Here is a 21,553-nt window from a genome sequence, read left to right on the forward strand (position 1 = left end):
CTCCAGCACCTCCCACCCTGCGGAGTGACATCACAGCACGCACCATACGTACCCCCTCCACCGCCACTGGGAGGGGGACTCAGTCCCCTTGATAGGGGCGGGCAGGGAGCAGGCTCCGCCCCCTGCTGTGGGCGGGGCTAAGCTGTCTAGGCCGTTGGGACGGTTACGCTCCTCTCAGTCCATCCCTCCCCCGGGCGGCGGAGGCTGGTGTGGGGGAGGGGGCCGCTAGTACATGGGACCCCCCCGACCTCCAGGCTTTGTACCAAAGGGCCGTGTCAGGGCAGGGGCGTGGCGAAAACAACCCCTCAAACCCCTCTGAAGGCCCAGCCCCAGGCTACTGGTTTTGTGCCTTGCTTTCCTCAGAGCCTCAGCACGTGCGTCACTGCGCGCTGTGGACGCCACTAGGGCAGATAATACTCTGGCGCCCATCCATCGGTGCATCGCCAGTAAAGACAAGGAGGTGATTCTTCCGCTCGACTTGGCGCCGGCGGCACCGCAGCGGGAGGACGGGGCGCCGCGCTTTGACAAGGATGAGGACAAGCTTGAGAGACGGGTTCATTAGGGGCAGGTCCTGTCGGACCAACCTGATTGCCTTCTACGATCAGGTCACAAAAGCCTTGGATGCAGGTGTCGCGGTGGATGTAGTCTTTCTGGACTTCAGCAAGGCCTTTGACACTGTCTCCCACCCCATCCTCATTAAAAAACGAGGCGACTGTGGCATTGATGCCTACACGGTCGGATGGATTGCTAATTGGCTGAAGGGTCGTACTCAGAGGGTGGTGGTGGACGGGTCATATTTGACCTGGGGGAAGTGGGCAGCGGAGTCCCCCAGGGCTCGGTCCTTGGGCCCGCGCTGTTCAATTTCTTTATCAGCGATTTGGACGATGGGGTGAAAAGCAACCTGTTCAAATTTGCTGATGATACCAAAATTTGGGGAGAGATGGGCACGTTAGCAGGGAGGGAAAGACTGCAGCAAGACCTGGATAGGTTGCAGGGGTGGGCTAACAGAAACAGGATGCGTTTCAATACGGACAAGTGCAGGGTGCTGCACGTGGGCAGTAGTAACTGGCAACACGCTTATATAAGATGGGAAACTCCCTTCTTGAAAGCACGGAGGCAGAAAGGGATCTTGGAGTCATCATTGACTCCAAGATGAACATGGTCCAACAATGCGAGGTCACGGTCGGCAGGGCTAACCGGACCCTATCGTGCATCCACAGATGCATCTCAAGTAGGGCCAAGGAGGTGATCCTCCCCCTCTACGCGACACTGGTCAGGCCACAGCTGGAGTACTGTGTCCAGTTCTGGGCACCCCACTTCAGGAGGGATGTGGACAACATGGAGAGGGTCCAGAGGAGGCCACCCGCATGATCCGGGGACAGCAGGGCAGACCCTACAATGAGAGGCTACGGGACCTGAACCTGTTCAGCCTCCACAAGAGAAGGCCAAGAGGGGGGACCTGGTGACTGTCTATAAACTCACTAGGGGGGACCAGAAGGGCTTGGGGGAGACCTTGTTTCCCCTAGCGCCCCCCGGGGTAACAAGGAATAACGGCCACCAGTTGTTGGAGAGTAGGCTTAGATTAGACATCCGTAAGAACTACTTCACTGTCAGGGCAGCTGGGATCTGGAACCAGCTTCCAAGGGAAGTGGTGCTGGCTCCTGCCCTGGGGGTCTTCAAGAAGCGGCTTGATGCCTACCTGGCTGGGGTCACTTGAGCCCAGTTTTCCTCCTGCCCAGGCAGGGGGTCAGACTTAAAGGTCTACAAGGTCCCTTCCGTCCCCACTTCTATGATTGTATGAGTCCAGAGAAGAGCCACCTGTATGATCTGAGTCTTAAAAGGCAAACTGTACGAGGAAAGGCTGAGGGAGCTGGGACTCTTCAGCCTGAGGAAAAGAAGGCTGAGGGGACCTGGTAGCAGCTTGCTGCTACACTAGGGGAGCACAGCAAAGACTCGGTGAGCAGCTGTTCACCAGGGCACTCAGGAAAACCAGGAGTAATGGCCACAAACTCGTAGAAGATCGATTCAGGCTCAACATTAGGAAAAACTTCATGACAGTCAGGGTGTCCAGACTGTGGAATAAGCTCTCTCCAGAGGTGGTGCAATCACCTACCCTGGAAATCTTCAAGAGGAGACTAGACAGTCGCCTCGCTGGGGTCACCTGACCCCCAGTTATCTTTCCTGCTTGGTGCAGGGGGCTGGACCCGATGATCTTCCGAGGTCTCTTCCAGCCCCTAACATCTGTGCTGAGACACTGCTTCATATTTATCTGTGTCTCTTCCAATTTTGTCTAAGGTTCTGGAGCAAGTTAGCAACGTGCCTCAGAGCTCCCAGACCCTTGTCGACGATCATAATGCTACTGCTGAGAGGTCGGTTTTGCCATCAGCTGCGCCTTGCCACGTCAGCATCAGATTATGGCAGCGGGAATCAAAATCAAGGAATCCTTGTAGACAATGCCCTTTCAGTTACCCCTTCCCAGCCGTGCCTTAATAGTGGCAGGGTTGAGGGTATCTATCATGTAGCTGGTCTCTCAGACAGACAGATCCTGAGTCATTCTGAATTTATAAGTCAGAACCCCAACATCTCAAATTGTATCCCAAAAGCATCAAGTTGGTAGTGTAGACCCTGGAGTGCTAGTGACCTGCTGACAGTGAGCTTTGCTGCAGAATGAGTAGGTTCCCACAATTTGCACTAGTTTTAGGTTTTGAACTAACCTCTCCCTATAGCAAAAAGATTGACTTTTATTAGTAGATGGTAAGGATGGTAAATCCAAAAAAGATGACAAAGCCGATAGGGAAATACAGAACGCCTACTAAATGTGGCCTGCTTCCCTTCCCTTACTTTTCACCTGGCATCAGCGGTCAATTAGACACTATCTTTGTCAAGTTTCATGGTGCCAAATGAAATGTATTGATCAATTAATTCCTCATAATGAACTCACTAAGTGTTGCATTCTACCACTGTGTTCCCTAGGTGATTTATATTCTCTGCCAGGCTCAGAGTTTTTTTCTGCTTTTAAAATTCTGCTGTGGCAATTTAGTGTCTAAGTTGACATTATTATGCCAGACTCCATGGTCATACTTAAAACTACTAGCTCACAAGTTGTCCTCTGGGCTTCTCTTTTACATGACAACAAAAAGCCCAGCAGTAAAATCTAAAACAATTGATTTCCCATCTAAACCATCAGGCCGCAACTACCACCTGTCCTCTGTGCCACTTTTAGCAAATACCAACTGAGTAAACTATTAAAAGAGAAGGAATATATGCATCAGGCACTGAAAGTGAATCAATGAAACCACACGTTTTTTATTCCAGATGGAGCCCAAACTTGTTGGCCATGCGATTAATTTCAGTGGGACTTCAGTGATAAATTTCAGTAAAAATCAATGAGGATGGCAGATTGTAGATTCATAAAATATGATATATAATGGATATTGACCAATAAGGAAATGAGACCTGTAGAAAAAATAGATCAAGTGAGCTCCTTTCAGCAGTGTTGGGCACTTGATGCCCCAGAGATAAGAAAACACCTAATAAAAGGCACCTGACAAAACACTAGAAAATTTTAAGCACATAAGCATATAGGAGAAGGAGGGACCACCAGAGCCATTACATCTAGTCTCTCATCACTGTATTCAATCAATTTATATAAAACTTTTTATAAATTTATCACGTTCCAGCCTACTTTCTTAACTTTACTGAAAATACCTCACCTGATGTAGCCTAGGATCATACTTTACCAGTTCACAACTACCTCACACTGTTGGATCATAGCTTTCCACAGGTAATATCCTGGTTCTTCTCCTCATCAGTAATTTCCAGATGAAGACTTCACAGCATATAGCAGATGGCCTTTTTACTAGTCCTTATATTAATAACCTTGAGGTTTTTACTATTGAATCTATACCATTTCTGTTGCTCCAGGCTTCAAGGAACTCACTCTCAGAAAACAAGCAGCAGCAGAAAATGCAGGGAACAGGGGTAAGACTCTTTATGCCTATGTTGCATATATCATTTGGCCAGCTACCTAGGCAATATTGGTTGCAAGCTTGGACATCATTTTGCAAGTGGGTCTGAAGAAGATGTAGAGGAGGAAGGGGAAATGGCCTTATAGACTAGGTCACTTGTAGGTGCTGCAAAAACAACCAAGGATACTTAAGGGAGAGGTGAATAAGTAGCCAATAGCGCTGGCAGAACACAGAGAGCAACAAGCAACAGAGACAAATGATCTGCTTTTGCTTCCTCTATCTGGTACTTTATGTTCTGTACCACACTCCTGGGTTTCCATCTGATACCTGTTTTGGTATTTATATACATTCAGTTTCAAAAACAAAGATAGTTGCTCATTCAGTGGACAAATGAGTTACAGAGCAAAGCGCCAAACATTCCTCCAGTTGACAGTGGGCAGAACTTAATGCTTGCACAGGACCTGTTAACACAGCACAGGAATATTAGATTATTAATGTTTCCTTTTCCTTTTTGTTCAGCAGATGGCGATGGTGACACAGCAGTAGAGCACGAGGATGCTGGTATTCCCATAGCATCCTTATATAGTCCAAAAGCAGAAATAGCTCATCTAAAAATGGCCATCTCAGAGAGGGTTGTGATCTAAATAAAAGCAGAGGAGCTCTAGTCTTGGCAACATGGAGGAGGGTGAGTGGTTTCATGTAATACAGAACTAAAGTTACCACGCTACTGGCAGCAGTTTGATAAGAAAATTATTATGCCCAGCCTTTTGAATGTATTATATGCATGTACACTATTGTCAGTCATTACCATGCCCACGTGTGTGTATTTTAGGTATTACAGTGTTTATATAGGGAGACTATGTAACATCAAATGCCTAGGCTGTCCTAGGAGATAACAAAAAAATAAAGCTACATTTTAGATTATGCCCTTTGACAAAAGTAATGTACCTATTCTTTTCCTCTTTTTTGCTTTGCCATGGCACGTTTGCATGTTTGAGCTGGTGTCAATATTATTTGCTTCAGAGTGCAATTTTCCGAACAAATTTCTTAAATTTTCTGGCATCAACAATGCACAGCCTTCACAGCGGACTTTTCATTGTCAAAGCGCCGTACAACATTCACTGATCCATCCTGTAACAACCATGTTGGAGAAGTAGGTATTATTTAGTCCTCCCATTTTACAGAGGGGAAATTAAAGTCTGAAGTTACATGCCTTGCCCAAAGCCACAGCGAGAGTCAATGTCAGAACAAGAAGTTCCTGGCTCCCTATCCCATACAAAGACCAGTAGGGTTCTCTTAATTAAGGCTTGGTTGGTTTCCGCAGGTCAGTGTTAGAGGTTGGTTGATTAGTAGTTTTGTCTTGCCTTATTGCTTATGTAAAGGATTCCCATTGTTTGCACTGTTGCTTGCTTCATGAACAGATGGAGATCATGTACCAGCTCAGCTGGTCAGTAGCAGGAAGTGGGCTGTATTTTGGGACACAGTAATGGCTCTAACCAAGTGCCATGTTTAAAAAGGGAGCTGGACTGTGATGGATGAACTTGGGAAAAAAAGGGTACAGGGAGCATTTCTAGGGTTTATAGAGAAAGCAGTCAGTCCCCGAATGGGTGGAGGGGAGGGGAAATCATTGCTAATTAATGACACAGAGATGGGGATGTCTTACGTTGCCAGGGCACATATATACACACACACACACGCCCGCGCGCACATGTGCGAACACACACACACGATATATATATACACATATATATGTGAAGGAGCAAATTTGTTTATGGGATTTCCATTTCAGATACTTCAGGACAGGTCATGACTAGAGATGAGAGCAAAGCTCCCGGCCTCCCCAGTTGGGACAGGATGAGGATGGAGCACTGAAAGGCTACCTCTCTGCGGACAAATTCTTCTTCTGACTATGGGCTGGAACCCATAACATCTTACTCACCACAATAATTAGTTGAAAATGCTGGGACTTCTTATGTGAGAAGCATAACTCAGTGAAGCACTTAAGGTTGTCGTAAGTAATTGGCTCATTCAGAAGATCAAGAAGGATTGTTTTCCTCCCCCTGTGTTTGGCTGTTGCCTTTCCTTTGTAGCATGAGGCATGGCTCACCTGCTGGGATCAGCTGCATAAATGTCACCTGACCTATTCCATGCAGTGCAGGTCTTGGGTATTGGTGGCACCTTAATCTTTTCTTTTCTCTGAAACATCCAGTGTAGCCCCTGCCACCATCCAGTGTACTGACCCTGGTGTACTGACACCTCTGGAATGTTATATGACAGGACTAAAATCTACAGCCTTCCTCTCATTTATTTTTAAGGGATGGCAACTGATAATCAAGAAAAAATAAAAACCAGAGCTTCCTTTTGAATTGCACTTTCCGTTACAATGAATCTCAAGTGTATACAGCGGAAAATACCACAGTGGAGTGAAAGGAAGAGCAGAAATTCTGAGATGCCTCTGAATTTATCTGTCTCTCTTGAGAACTGCCTGGTGCAATCACTTATGTCTGTATATTTTTAGAGGCTGTTTAGGAGCAGCCAGGATTTATTTGCAGTCTGTTCTGAAGATTCACAGTTATCTAAATCTTGCCCAAGAATAAAACTTCACGCGCATAAAAATCTGAACAGCTGGACCAGCAACTCTCAGCTAATTCTTTTTTTATTTGACACCCACGTTACAAAATTTAGAAACCAGAGACAGTTCAGGCAAACTGTTAAAACACAGTATAAATTAAGGTTTTAATATACAAATTCTATACAAGGATAAATTAGCTTGAACATGACTGACAAATGGGTTTTGTAGCAATCTCACCACAGCTGTATAAAAAGGCATGGGAATGGGTTAGACACTATAGTCATGAATGCAGGTTAAGACATTTTCCACAAACAGTTATAAAGCCGATCAATGACCATGCTACTCTTGCAGTGTTTATGCAGGGAGGGTTCAGTATGCGTATTACCATTAACAATTTGTAAGATCTATGTACAGTCACAAAATCACAATAGCCATTTTCAAGTAACCTGACAGCTTCCTGCCTGTGCAGTTAATAAAGTGTCAATATTAATTTGAAAACTCCTATTTAACAAAGCTTCATTGTTCGAGTGTAATGGATACTACCGTGATTTCTGCTTGACCTGAAAATGCTAATCATAATATGAAGTAACTCGCTTTAAAAAATAATACAGGAAAAACAGCTACTCATTATGATTGCTCACATGATCAAGAGACACTCAAGACTTCAATGCCATACTTCTTTCAATGCCCAGTTTGTTTCTTTCTTTTAAAAAGTCTTTGTCACAACACATTCCCAGTGTTTATAAGTACAGTTGTACAAAAAGTCAAATAGCAAAGGTGTAAAAACAGAATCTGATAATACCACGCGTAACATTTGTTAGACATCTGGAATGTACAGCCATGATTTTTGAGTACAGGGACAAGACAGCAGTTGCGGAGGCTGCCACATTTAATAAAACTAGCTAAAAGTGCAACAAATCTTAATTCAGACTCTTGTCCTATGTAAACTAAATATTCATAGCAGAGGAATCCTTTGAAGATTCAGGGCATGAGCCCCAGTGTTCTAAAACCTAGAAGCAGATTTATTTTCTGTCATTATTACAAACCAGCAATTTTATTTCTTTTTACAGACTATCTCCTAAGGGACGTTAGTAATTGCATACTTGTAAGAATCAGATCTTTAAAAGCGTACTTAAATGTAACAGCTGTGTGCTTGTATCTTTCATGGAGTTTTAAGAATTAGCCAGATTAGTTAAAAAAATACTGTACTGTAGCAATTTCTTCCAGTACAAAGTGAAGACAGGCTGTAAAACTTTAACTAGGTTTGGGTGGCTATGAAAATACCCATGTCCCCAACTCCTCCATGACCCAGGTTATAACACCACTTCTCTAAACCCTGACTTATGCCTGGTACATCAAACAGCAAAGAGCTATCACATGGTCCAGGAAGGGTGGAAGTTTAAAAGATGGTACTTTAAAGAGGTGACATAGCATTGTCCAGGGTGACACAGTATTGTCCAGGGACATAGTATTGTCCAATTAGCAGACCAGATCCCATCTCTCTGGGAAATACTAGTACTCCAGAAAGTCCTGGAGAAAAGTACACTGAAATAGCAACACACACAGTGCTGAAAACAAGCCGGAAGAAGGTTTCATCATGTTGCTACAACAGTAATCTGGGCTGACTGTTTGCAGACAACAGGTGATGCAGCAAAGGGAGATCTACCCTTGAACTCTTGAGTTGAAATATGTTTTTAGGGCCTGCACATGCCAGGGAACTAGAAAATCTTCCTGATGGTGTTTTGGAAGAGCACTTGTTCAGCACTGATACCTTTTCTTTCCACACCCCGAAGTTTTTAAGAGCAAATCTTTTCCTGGGATACATTTAGGAGGCTTGATTTGGTGTCAATGGAAACTTTATGTATCCACATCCGAAGGCAGAATCAGGGTCATATGAAGCATGAAATTAGGAAAAGGTTTTGTCAGTTTTGAACCAAAAATGCTCCTAAATGGCCTTTCACATTGCTCCTTCTCATTTCCTAAACCCGCTAGGAGACTAAAAACAGCAGAAACAATCCATTTAGAATCAAACCTTTGTGTTTTCCTATGAGAGAGAGAGAGAGAGAGATGCTGCTCAGAGAGTACTGAGAGTTTCTTTCAGTATGAAAATGGAAAAAAGCTCAAAAAGCCCAGAGGACAAATTCTCTTCTCAGCGTACAAATAAACTTGTTGAGTCAAAGTCAGTGCCAGCATAAGCTACTAGGACTCTGGTAATGTCAGTGATAGCTTCTGCCCAAGCTAGATACCAGCTTTGGTAAGTCAACCTGTGCATCAGAGAGGCATTTGGTTCCATGCTAACAGCAGATAACCACAACCGACCAATCTCAACTGCGATTTCATCTCTATCAACAACTTTAAGCAGCACTGCTGTTAATAACTGAAGGTCTGACCCAAAGCCTGTCAAAATCAATTAGAGGCTTTCCTTTGGCATTTCACTGCACTTTGGAGCAGGAATTTAAAACAAAGTAATTCTAAGGCTAACTTATATTAACCCTGTACCACTTTTACAATGATATGCATAGCAATCCAATAATCACTGCCTTCACTGCCAACCAGTTTTCTTTATGTCCACTAAAACTATATACTCAATGATCTGACCTCCATTTCAAACTGGGTTTACAATCATGAGCAGACCAGTGCTCAGGCTTTAGTATGACAATCTATTTACAACAAAAAACATGATAAAGGTACAGGGCGATCAGTAGGGGATTGGACTAATTTTACATGGGTGATTATCTTATCAGCAATCATGCCAAAAGGTACTTTGAACTTGAGAAAAATGCTTGGATGTTTTAAACCGCTTCTCAGTTTGAAGCATAGCATTAGCACCTCAGTTTGCATTAGCACCAGCCCTCTGCTTTAGCCTGATAATGTGACTGATACTGATGTGGAATTTAGGGCATGATTCGGTGACATGTTACAAGCCCTGTGTACCCTTATCCCATGGAATTCAGCTCAAGCTGAGGGTACTCAGTATATGCCCACTGATTTTACTGGGCTTAGACCCAAGGTTGCAGGACTGGATCCTAAGGAAGTAAAGAGATGACTTCTGCTATCACTGTGATCATTCTAGAGGAAATATGGAAGAATGATTTGGGTTTGCCTCCTTCTTTAGAACATAACTGTATGCACAGGGCAGAAAAGTCCTGCTAATTTTCCTAAAAGGTTTACATGATATATCACGTTTTACCAAGAAGCACGTTTGTTTTTTGAACACAAGCACAACACTGCAGAACCACACCTCGAGCTTTGCTTTTTTCTTCAGTGCAGCATTAGCTTAAGCATGTCCCAAAAACAAACCCGATGAAAATAATGGAATTAGAAAGCATGGCAGCTACTCTAAATAAGTCATTTAGAGGCTAATCCAGCCCCTGCAAACTCTGCAACAGCCCAGTGCTCAGTGCTAAATGCTGTTGCTTTCTTTAAGGTCTAGTGTAGGGTTCCTTAGTATTAGTAATGGGACACTATTTCAGAGGCTTTTGTTTGTCCTTTTATCTTTTCTATAAAAGGCCATTTAAAAACGCAGTTCTGTGGAGAAGTCCCTTCCCCAAACTGTTAACACAATCTGTTGTTGTTGTCATCTTACCTATTAAACCTGTGGATGACACAAGGCCATAATGGTCTCATTTTTCTGTTTTTTCTCCCAGTAGTGGAGTCATGCATAAATCACAAATGTCATTGACAAATTTAGGACCTGACCCTATTCTGATTAAATCAACAATGATCCAATGAAGGCAGGGCATGATCCTAAAAGCTCGTTTCAGAAAACTACCAGTTTTCTTCATGTTGCCAAGTGCTTCTTCTGCCACTGAGGCTGCTTACAGTTTAAACACCCCCCCCAAAATGGTGCTTTACTTTAAACTCGGTGTGCTCCTGTGCCAACCCCAGCATGCGCCAAGAAGAGGCATTGGACCCAGCTCACCCAATGTCTGTATAGACTGGATGCTTTTGTGGGCTTTTTTGGTTGAATCAGCTATTAGATAAAAGCACCAAAAAGCCCTGCTGAAGCGCCCAATCTATACGGACACTGCAGAGCTGGGTCCAACTAACGTGCTAATTCTTTTGGTAAAGTGTGCTTTTTAAATTTTTTTTAAGTCTGGAAGCAGCCTTAAGTCACAAATCACCATCCAGGAGGAACAAACCTTGAGACCCAAGTGCTGTGTGTGCCTCATGAAAAACCAGTTGCCCTCAATGTTCACTCAAGTCAACAGGACCTGATGGTGCTCATTGGGCACATCTACACGTGCGCTTTAATGCGCACTAACCTATTTTAATGCGCATTAAAGCATCGCAAAAAACTGCACTTTCGCTAATGCACATTAAAATAAACTAATGAGCCATTTTCTAGTAACCTTACAACGGAGGTACTAAATTTAATGTGCATTAGCAAAAGTGCATTAATGACCATGTAGATGTGCCCACTGTCACCAAAAAAATGACTGCTTAAACATGTCTAGATCAAGGTATGTAGATATCTAGGAGTAGATAAGTACATAAGCACCAAATTGCTATTACTTTCATAGGAGACAGAACCCTGGGGGCTTCGTAAAATTTTACTAGGCACTTACTGCGTCTTTAGGTACTTAAATACCTTGGGAAATCTGGCTCTTTAAGAACTAGCTTTTAGCACCCATGTTTGAAAATGTTGGGTCTATTGTTAAAATTGCTTAACTCACCACTGGGGTCTCGGGAGACTAAATTCAATGGATGCTGATAAAGTTCTTTGAATTCTTGGAAAGTGCCCCAGAAGTGCAAAATACTGATCTTGAGAAAAGTGGCAGGGTAGTTCATTTTCAGGGTAGCAGAATCCCAGCTGTCCCAAGCACCTTTGGATCATTAGAGCACGAATAAGAATGGACACTTTCAAAAGCACATCCAACTACGTTGGGGTTTGAGACAATTAAAGGAGACGATTTCCACAATGAAGTCATAATAGGCTTGTTAAAGAGATACAAGCATTAAGGAAAATGACCACTCAGAGATTACACATAAGCCTGACAATTGTTATGGATATGTTTATGGTTATCGCCCTAGATTTGATTGGAATTTAATAGGCTTGTAACATGGTCACTCTGGAAACAGCTCCACCTGAATGGTTGTCATTTTTTAAATGTTATTTGTAAAATGATTCTCTCTGCGTAGTCTAAGCACAGGTGCAAAAATTAACACCTTGACAGCCTCCAAAACCACTGGCTTCCCTGCTGAAATAATTCTGCATCCTCTTTGCAATTAGCCCCTCTAGACCAAAGCTTGAGTAAACAGACAAACTCTCTATCGTACATACAGATTAACAAACTCAGGCACTGTCAAACCAAGTGGAAACAGAAATCAAGGTTCCTCCACTGAGAATTCCCTGCTTCTCACTTGAGCGACAGACTCTGTTAGAAAAAGCAGCCCGCTTGGTCTTGTATGTCACAACAGACCGCAGTGAGCAAGGTGGTTTCTAAGGTATCCATGACCCAGCCTTTACTGACCAAATTCAGTCCCATGACTTGCATCTTAGAAGCCAGTGAGTTTCATGGGAAGTAATGCTATTATATATATGGCATGACTGACACCCTAAACCATAGCGTCTAGGGTGCATCTGGGTGGTCAAAGGGTGACCCAGTGAGAGTGCATTACAACGTACGAGGGCCTGAAAACCTTGGTGAGGCTTGCCCACAGCAGGACTGGTTTTGGTTTCCTGGCTAAATTCAGATCTGGACACAGACAAGTTACTATGGAGTTGCTTTTTAATTTTTTTTTTAATTTAAGTAGTGGACTGTTCAGAAGTGCTGTGCAAAGGATCCTTCTTTCTTTACTAAGGGAAAGCTACCACTGAGTTCAGTAGAAAATTGAGTCTTTTGAGTATGGCCAGAAAAGACTAGAACAGCCAAAATGCCAACACCGATCCTTACAATAACACCACCAGTTCCATATCACATGGCATTTTTATTTCCATCAGGCCTATGAAAAGAGCCTATCTGAGGCCTGGAGCAGTCTTTAAGTACACAAACAGCTCCACTGGTTTCAGTGGCTCTGCTCACATGAGCAAAGACTGGGAGGATCCTCCTGTTTGCTCTACTTCAGATTCGCATCTGGTATACGTATAATAATTCATAATTTAATATTTATATTGAATGCTGCTCTGAAATCTGTGAAAACACAAACACGGCACGATCCCCTCTTCTAACAGCACACAGTTGCCATGGAAGGAAGCTGGCGAGCATGGTTCAATATACAGAACGCAAAAATTCTTGCATGGATTGATGGACAAATGGCGTGTTGCTCATTCTTTACCCCAGAGTATTTGTGCAAAGAGCAAAAGCCCTTCGCCTCCTCTTCAATGCGCCATGGAGCCCCCAGATATAGAGTGATTCCTCTCTTTCCTTAATGTTGGGTTGCACTGGAACAAAACGACTACACAAAGCTAGATCATCTGCAGCGTGACACGTTCCCTCACGCCATCTCCTTCTGTCACTTGACAGTGAGGTACGGCCTCGGAAAGACTCATCCCTCAGCATCCACAGAACAAAGGGGTACACTTCATGCTTTAAAGAGAGGTAAGCGAAGCAGCCGCTTGCTTCTTCAGCACAGCTTTATGTGTAGTCAGGAGATCTACGTGCCTGGTCATCTTCATTTCACGACCCAGAAAAATCTGCCAAGATTCAAAGCAAGAAAAGCAGGGAAAGACGAACTAACCAGATGTTCACGATTCAGAATGAATTCGTGAAATAAGAATCCACGGGGTTTGAGCGACCTTTCCCTGCTTATGCGGTTTACAAGAGTTTTTAGCCACCACGAGCTTATGCTGGTTGCAGTCAGTGCATTGTTCAACAAGGCTGGAGACTGCCGATGACCGATTAAGTTCCTCTTTCTTTTATTTCAGCAATTAGCCAGATTGCTGCTGGGCTTGAAATAATTTAAGCCTGCAGTCCTCAGGAAGAGCTGCTGTTGGAAGCACCTGCTTCCGAAACATGCGCCTGTGCCTTTAGTTTTCCAGGGGAGACCGTTCTTTTTGCAGCACCGTGGCTCTCCTCACTCTCGTTTTGCTTTGTTTTCCTTGAGAGACAAAGTTACAGCAATACTGACACGGCATCAGCCCCAGAGAGTCCGCCCAGCGTTTGGAAGAGGCAGGAAAGCATAATTGTGCGTCCGGTATGTCAGTCCTGTTGATTTTGGGGGATGAATCCAGTTCACCCCACTTTAGGCAGTCAAAGGAAAAACAAAACAACAAAAAAACCAACAAACAGGGGGGGGGGGGAAATCATTTAAATCCCAAACAGGCATCTTTGGAATCCGTAGTGCAAAATAGTTTGCTGATTTGTTTTCTTGACCCACTGCAATACTCTCGTAGTCTTCAAGTCTTCCCTAAAATAGTTGACCTGCAAATTTGAAACACCATAGTGAGGAAGATGAAACAAAAAACAGAGAAGTGAAATCACTGCTTTTCTTTAGGATGGATTCAGAGTGATTTCTAGGGCCTGATTTCCGTTTACCCTGAAGTTCCCTTGTAGTAGGTGTGTAGTTTTAGAGGGGCCTTAAAATGCCTGTAAAAGCCCCTTTTACATTGCTCTGATGGCACTTTATTTCCAGAACAGTGTGAAAGAGACTGGGCTTAACGTTTGCAACTTTAAATTTATTTTTATATTTTTATAATATTTGTATCAGTCCAATTCTGGTTTTGCAGACTACAGGGTTAGGCTGAAAAGAACTCCAGCCCGGTCACCAAGTCACGTTAGATGCCAGTATTATTAAAAAGGCTTCAAACTTCAGGCCCCGTTAAGCTAAATTTTGGACATCAATCCAGTGCCGGTACTGTGACTAAAGCTTCAAAAAATCAACTTCTACCTTAAAGATTTCCACCTCTCCTTTTCAATTTGATTTTCTGGGCTTTCACTTTCATAGGAAGCCAGATACAAACCTAGAAAAGATAAAGATCGATTAGTCAAATAGCATCAGCAGCCCCTTATCTGTTTGCTGTCTTACACTACAGCTGCATCCTATGCATTTTGGTTTCACCTGTTATCTTCTTTGTTATCACTGTCAACCACAGGAGACGAAAGATTGTGTTTTGTTTAAAAAAAACCCAACAAATGCAGTCAGGTGCCCTATTTTCAATGAAAGCCACTAGGGCATGGGAGCTTGGCACCAATTTATCCCTTTGAAAATCTGCTGCTGTGATAATGTCAATGGAACAATACAGTGGTCCAGAATCAAGATGTCAACAGAAGCCTGTCAGACTGCAGCATTAAGGAGTTAAACTTGGCTTGGGATTTTCAGCAGAAATGCTCTGGCTTGCTGGGTCCTCTGATGGACTCCCAGTCTTAAAGATACAGAAAAGGAAACAAATATAGTTAAAGCACTGGCTGTGAAAAGTATTAGGTAGGTTTTTATTTTAACATACAAACAGGCCCTCTTCTGCAAGAGCTTGCACTACAGTATGCACTTTATGGTACAAAACAAAGGGAACACATCTGAGATTCCTCTCCGTGTGAACTCCTGTTTCACCTGCTTCGCAGACTTTATAACTAGGTCGCGATTTCTATTTGTGGATATATTCTCATTACACTGCTTAGTTATGCTTTAGTCTAGAGCTCCACAGTCACCTTTGCACTTTAGTCTGTGAAATAATTCAACAATATTTTAATATTCAATACATTTACTCACTATGACTCTGGGTGGTGACAGGCGGAGTGTATTGGTGTTACTTGATAGACCACTGCTGTATCCCTCTCTAATTCACTCATCTCTCTCTCAATCAGTCACGGTGAGCCTCTGCTCTGCACCTTACCTTCGGCAGCAGGGGAGGCCAGCCGCACTCCTGCTTTCTACCGAAGGCATCTAATGACGCCAGCAGGAATGTGACCCAGTGCATGGGACAGATGATCTGCAAGCAACTAAAGAGGTGGACGTCACCCTGCTTCACCCTACTGCCTGAAACGCCACTCCAGAAATATCCTTGACCCCGGGTCCTCAGTACTCAACACCCTGAGAGCAAGACAAATGCCTGCATCTTGTCTCCTGTTTCTACACATTGCTTTAATTACTTTAATTATTCCTTTTCAGCAGTCACTCCTGATTTTCCTTGCTCTGCCCTGCTTTCTGGGGTAGCTTCTGAAATAACAACTGCCTGCTCTGATTAGCTTGGATGGGTGTGGAAAACGGTCCATAGTATCAAAAGAACAAAAATCAAAAAACGAACTCCAGATTAGCTTGTAGGGATGTAGCTTTAGTTCGTTATATCTGACACGATGTAACAGGACGTGACTGAAGGAGACCTATATGAAGTGACGCAGTCTGACATGTGGGATTCAAACTGCAAGGGGAAGGGGAGAAGGAGAGATGGGGAGTAATGTCACAACAGGAGTCCAGCTGACTACATCTCTACAAGATTTTTCTTTTAAAAAAAGAAAGATGCTTAAAGGAATGCATTTCCTCACTGGTGTGGAGGGATACAAACTGAACTCCCACAGCCTGAGAGCTCCCTTTTGGAGAGATGACACTGCTAGTTTGTAGGGAAGAGATGCTCTGATTACTTCTGTCCTGGAACAAGGATGACTGACATGCACTGCTGCCTGTGAAAGGCAGTGTGAAAGGCTGCCTGGTCTCTTTTCCTGGTTTGAAGGAAAGGACCATTGTAGTGACCGACTACAGAGTGCCTGATGGCAGGGGAACAGAAAGGAGAAAAATGATTGCACAATGACTTAACAAGCCAGAAGATCATCTTTACCAAATGGTTTTTGGACGGGGTGGAGATAAGCAAAAGTGGAGAGGCAGGGAGATGAACCAGAAGTGGTTGAAGGGAGAAAATACCCCCAGCATAGGTAGGTCATAGGTTTCAGTTGGTGGTGATGAACAGACCCATTCAAAGGTACGCATTTTGGTTGATCAGAGTTGATGGAGGGATTTCTTACCATCCTCGGTAAAAATGGGAGCCGTGTGCAAGTAGTGGATGATGTTATGGTCTTGCTCAAAGGGACACTCCACTTGCTTCCATGTCATAAACTCTCCCACTTGCTTGGCTAATTCCAAAAACTTCTGCAAAAATTAAAAAAAAAAAATCAATGTAGTTGCATGCACATCATGTTACTGAAACGATCAGGTTTAAACAGAAGCTGCAGGTTCTTATATAAACTACAGGCTGGTAACTTGTAAAGGAGCCTCCTGTAGTTCAGAAAGGCTTAAAAGAAAAAAAGCCAAAATATTTGTGAACAAGTATCAGATATTCAGACTGCCTTACTTATCTGTGGATATATGGTAAATACATTTCTCCTCCTTCTCTTGGAAAAGTTTCATCTTCTTCTTCAAGCTGTTTGTATATATAACCATTCCTAGTGCTGACCCAGCATATACACCAGCTAACCAACAGGATGAACAAGAAAGCATTGCCACTCAGACAGAATTGGAATGTCTCTCTCTTTGGGTTTTTTGATCTCCGAGCAGAAGATCAAAAATTTCAATATTGGAATAAAATTTAATATTTTTTTAAAATGTCCAACATATTGGAATAATTTCAATATACATGATTTCTTTATAAAAAGGCACTCTGGGATTGCCTTGACCTTGCAGCAGGGTTATATAAGGTCACCCCTTTTTGTACTAGCCAGGCTTTGTTGGAGTTCACTGAAATGAAAGGGCACAGGGTCTCAGATACTGCTATCAGAATGGAAGAGAGAAAGACTTTTGCAGATCTTACTTCAAAGTTGACATGTCCGTTCGGAAGCCGATTAGCACATCCTTCATTCAAAAAGTAAATGTCTTTGATCAACAGGCTGAAGAAAGGGATGACAATCTGTGAAGAGAATGATATAACTATTATCTTTGCGGTTCCTATTTTATATATATGAAAGAAGAACTCAGTCAGGAGAGAGAGGGAGGAAAAACAATTCACTTCCCAATGTCAAAGCAGTACAGTGACAACTTAGCAAAGGAGGTTGCGTTATCTGGAGCATGGCCACACCACTCAGAACAGTAATTAAAACTGCCCTTTAACTGCATGTTATTATCTCATAATAGCTCAGTGATCATTTCCCTGAGCAACCAAAGGGTGGGCTGAACCCACCCCAGTCCCTTCATCTGTCCTCAAAGCTTTCTTCTGTCAACAGACATGTTTTATGTACAGATAGATTTAGGTAACAGCAATAGTGAGATAGCCAGGACATCCTACCACGAAGATAGGAAGTCCTTGCTTCAGACACGGTTATAGATGACACAAGCAAACATGGAATAATTAAAAAACTTCCCGTTGAGGGCTTGTTTGTGCATGGAGTTGTTCAAGAACAGCTATCCCTAAAATGTGTGTGGAGATTCTCATTGTGGAATAAAAGTGCCTTATTCCCGTAGGCTTAAGCCACACTGCTTCATATTGAAACTAAAGGCTCAACAAACAAAAAAATATTGCTAGTAGTCGCAGAGACCTCTGGAGCACTGAAAACAAACACTGGGTCTTGTCCAGGGCAGCCTGGAAGGAGCAGTCAGAGATACAATGCCTCTCCTCGAACCCCGAGGAACAGGTCTATTCTGCATAGTACAGGCCTAATCCAACCTTATAGTAAAGCAAAGGAATTCAATAATTACATAAGGGGTGACTTTGGGGTTAGACATTCTGAAATTGAGACTAGGAAAAAAGTCCTTCTGTGAAGCATGCCTGGAGGATGATGGATCTCAATGGGTTTATCTTCTCATGACCCAAAGGCCCAACCCAACTGCTGAGAGTAACAGAGAAGACCAACCAGTGATCAGATTTGCTGTGCAGGGGCACCATGCTAGAGAAGGACCATGAAGAGTTTGGGGCACTGAAGTAGTGCTTGTCTTTTGAGCACCTCTTTGTAGCCATCACTTCTGCACTTTGCATGGATGGGACTGGGCTTACGCACTGAGAATGCATATGAGAGCACAGTCATACGGGTAAAATAATCTAAGTGTTTCTACTGGCCAATTTGTAAACGAACTGAACCATAACTTCTTAAGTGTGTACCAAAATATAAGAGCCCTGAGGACATGTAAGGCAATGGGAACTGATGACAATAAAGCAATCATTTAGTTAAGTAGTTCATGTCCTACAGTTATTCAGTCTCTTGCTGAAATGGTATCTGAAGTGAAACTAGGGTAAAATGTCAGCTGCAGTTTTCCAGTCTACGGCCTTCACAATACAATGAGAAGGAATTGGAGCAAATCACAAATGCTAAAGAGACAATGGAGGCAGAAGCCCCCCAAAACCATAATGCTGCTTTTGTCCTAAGAATGGAAACCACTTTCTGGTCCAACTGAGGTTCAACAGCAAATGAGTGGCTGAACACATGTATTCCTCTAAGCCATGTCTACATGGTAAAATTACTGGGCTCCAGAGCAGCATCCTCAGGAGGGCTATGCTGTACTGGGTGTGCTGCTGCTAAACTGGAAGCAGTGCAACCACATCGCTGCTGTTCGGTCCAGAGTAATCATTGCAGCTGAGTGGCAAAGCTAAATAACCCACCTCCTTGCTAATTAGCTTGCTGCAGCAGTAGTGATGTGATAACACGGCTTCTGGTTTGGGAAGCAGCCTACCTGCAGCCTGGCAAGTCTACTGTCTAGACATGGCCTCAGCTTCCTTCTTTAATGGTCATTAGTGGGCAACCATCAATCCTTTGGCATCATGGTGTACGCGTGAGGTCACCATGACCTTAAGCAAACATACCCAGGCGGAGCGGAGGCTGCCCAGACCTACCATCCCCACTTTAGACCATTGAGACAGGATCCAAAGGCTAGACTGAGTCCTGACGTTTGGTGCTTCTAATGGCTATAGTTGTACGCAGATCTGGAATCAAACCTGGGTCTCCCATGTGGCAGGGATGGACTCTACCATTGAATCATGACAGTGGGCAAATGGTCATGGAGGATTTACTTCACCTGTGTCATGCTCAGAAAAGGCCAGATTGACATTCCAGAAGATGCAGGTACTATACTGTACTAAGTCGCAGGAGGGCTGAAGGTACGAAGCAGGGCAGTGCAAACTTGCTGGGTCTGATTCAGCAAGGTACTGAGTGTCTCCTATCAAGCAGGAGTGACTTCCAGGCAAATGTGAATTCGCTTTCAGGATCTGTCCCCCATTTGAAACCTGCCTGAAGGGGATTAGCCTTGGCCTGGCTTCTGAGTCTACTGAAAAGGATGCAATTTAGGGCCTGCTGTGATGAAGGGACAGTAATTAGGAACTGGAGTGAGTCACTGAGGTCAGCGCCAGGAAATGACTGAGAATCCAGGTTGTCTTTGTGTGGGATATTTGTTGGGAATTTTTGTCTTTGAGCAACTTCCTAGCATAAGAATGTCCCACACTGTTTTACTTTCAGAATTTCTTCAGTAAAAGCAAATAAAATGCATGTGGATTTTAAAGGCAGGCTTTTATCCAGCCTCTTCACCAGCCAAAAATTTGGGCTACAGCCACGAATTCGCATTTCATTTTCATTTGATTCTCCCCCAAACCATCCAATCCACCCACACAGAAACCGACAGCTGCCTCTCGCAGAAAGAACTAAGTTAATGAAATCAGACAAGTATTTCCCTATAGTGTCGAACGGCAGGACGTACACAGCATCACACTATGCATCCCGACACTTCAAAGCCACTCGGACAAACGTCATTTGTACCAAGCGGTGTTTCCCTGTGGAATGACTGAATTTTGGAGGCGACACGGAAGAGGGGATGAGTTCATTCCTAACAGAAATCCCCCTTTGCATGGAATACAATCCCTTTATCGCCACAAGATCGGTTTCCCTCTGCTGGAGTAGGTTTATTCCTACGAACTGTGGAATTAGCCATAGTCTAACTTGTGGCTTTAAGGCCTGCCTTACCAAACACATTGTTAAGGCCTGCTTGTTCTTGAGCAAATAAGAACTATTGCAAATAAACCACCTGCATGCAGATAGGACAGCTGAATCAGAGCTACCAGATGCCAAGCTTAATTCACCATCTCGGGTGCAGTGGGAACGAAGGCAGTAGAGTGCCAGTGTGCCTTCCCCGCATGGCACGCACAGCGGAGCCAGGCAAAACACTGGCAGCTAGCCCTCCCTAGAAGCAAGGTGGGGGGATGCTATTGTGTCCCAGGGTGCTCCTTGCCATGGAGGAGTCCTGCTCAGCCGGGCTGCAGGCACGGGGAAGGGCTACACTTGAGCAGGAGAGTGCCTCAGAGTACTGCTGATTGATCCAGTTACTCCCACCCCAAGGATACCTCCCACTTCACTTTGGTTAAAGCACCCTGCAAGCAAATTAAGGAACAAAAACTCAGCAGCTGAGACACCAACCCCAAGGCAATAAGGAGGAAGAACTTCCCGGGAAGCAGCCAGTTCAGTAGCAGCTCCTCTGAGCATAAGGCACAATGTCCTCTACAGCCTGGCTACACTGCATAATCCGCTTCTCCTTCCACTGCTTTCTAGGGCGCCGCAGAGACACACTGCTCCCTTAGCTGGAAGCCATGTGACACGTACGCAGGTTTGGCATGAAGTGTATTGGCAAATGATTAAGGGCAAGAAGGCATGTGAATGAGCGAAGAGCAAGAAGCTCATAGATGGAGGAACCCTTAGCTTCTGCAATGAGCTGCAGGAACAAGAACAAAAAAACCTCCTAGTATAATGCCCCAGAATAAACCGAATAGCACCTGCCAAGGCTGGAGAGAACAGGGGCCCTCCCAGCCCTGCCACAAGTCTCCTTTTAGATGGGGCGTGCTGTGCCTCAGCTCCGCAGCTGTACAGTCCCGACTCTCGAGGGGAAATCCACTAACAGCTCGAGCAGCTCAGATGCTACAGTGATGGGGCTATGCTAGACAGCCAAAGATCTTCCCTACAGCCGGGTAACATCCCACAGAGCCAGGTCTCGCTGGAGCCCATTGACAGTGAAGAAAAATGACAGGAGGTGAAAAACAAGCCACTGGTCCCAATCAATAGCTCTCCCTTGCACAGCAATTCTTTGTACCTTTGGCGCCCACCACACCAAGAGCACAGTGACCTGGGAAAACAGAGAGCATGGAACAAATCCTGCTTTGTCCTGCAGCCTGGTGCCA

General features: G+C 44.1%; 1 protein-coding gene and 1 long non-coding RNA gene across 4 annotated transcripts in view; one reads left to right on the forward strand and one right to left on the reverse strand.

Annotated features, from left to right (window-relative positions):
* Positions 1-66: 66 nt before the first annotated feature.
* On the forward strand, positions 67-7,464 carry LOC109280913 (uncharacterized). Of its 3 annotated transcripts, none has more exons than XR_002087383.2 (5): positions 67-460; positions 3,925-3,981; positions 4,488-4,653; positions 4,992-5,121; positions 5,758-7,464. It is a non-coding gene; the product is annotated as an uncharacterized LOC109280913 (long non-coding RNA). The 3 variants fall into 3 exon arrangements; XR_002087382.2 differs by having other exon boundaries at positions 4,491-4,653; XR_002087384.2 differs by lacking the exon at positions 4,992-5,121 and having other exon boundaries at positions 69-460; positions 4,491-4,653.
* RASGEF1C (RasGEF domain family member 1C) overlaps positions 6,607-21,553 on the reverse strand; it is a 99,053-nt gene continuing 84,106 nt past the window's right edge. The window contains exons 11-14 of the mRNA XM_059712888.1: positions 17,219-17,314; positions 16,437-16,560; positions 14,371-14,443; positions 6,607-13,904 (exon numbers count right to left, since the gene is read on the reverse strand). Of these exons, the coding sequence (XP_059568871.1) occupies positions 13,880-13,904; positions 14,371-14,443; positions 16,437-16,560; positions 17,219-17,314 (318 nt within the window). The 3' untranslated portion in view covers positions 6,607-13,879. The remainder of the gene's footprint in view (positions 13,905-14,370; positions 14,444-16,436; positions 16,561-17,218; positions 17,315-21,553) is intronic.

Source organism: Alligator mississippiensis, chromosome 9, assembly GCF_030867095.1.
Source record: "Alligator mississippiensis isolate rAllMis1 chromosome 9, rAllMis1, whole genome shotgun sequence".
In the NCBI taxonomy this organism is placed as follows: Eukaryota; Metazoa; Chordata; order Crocodylia; family Alligatoridae; genus Alligator; species Alligator mississippiensis.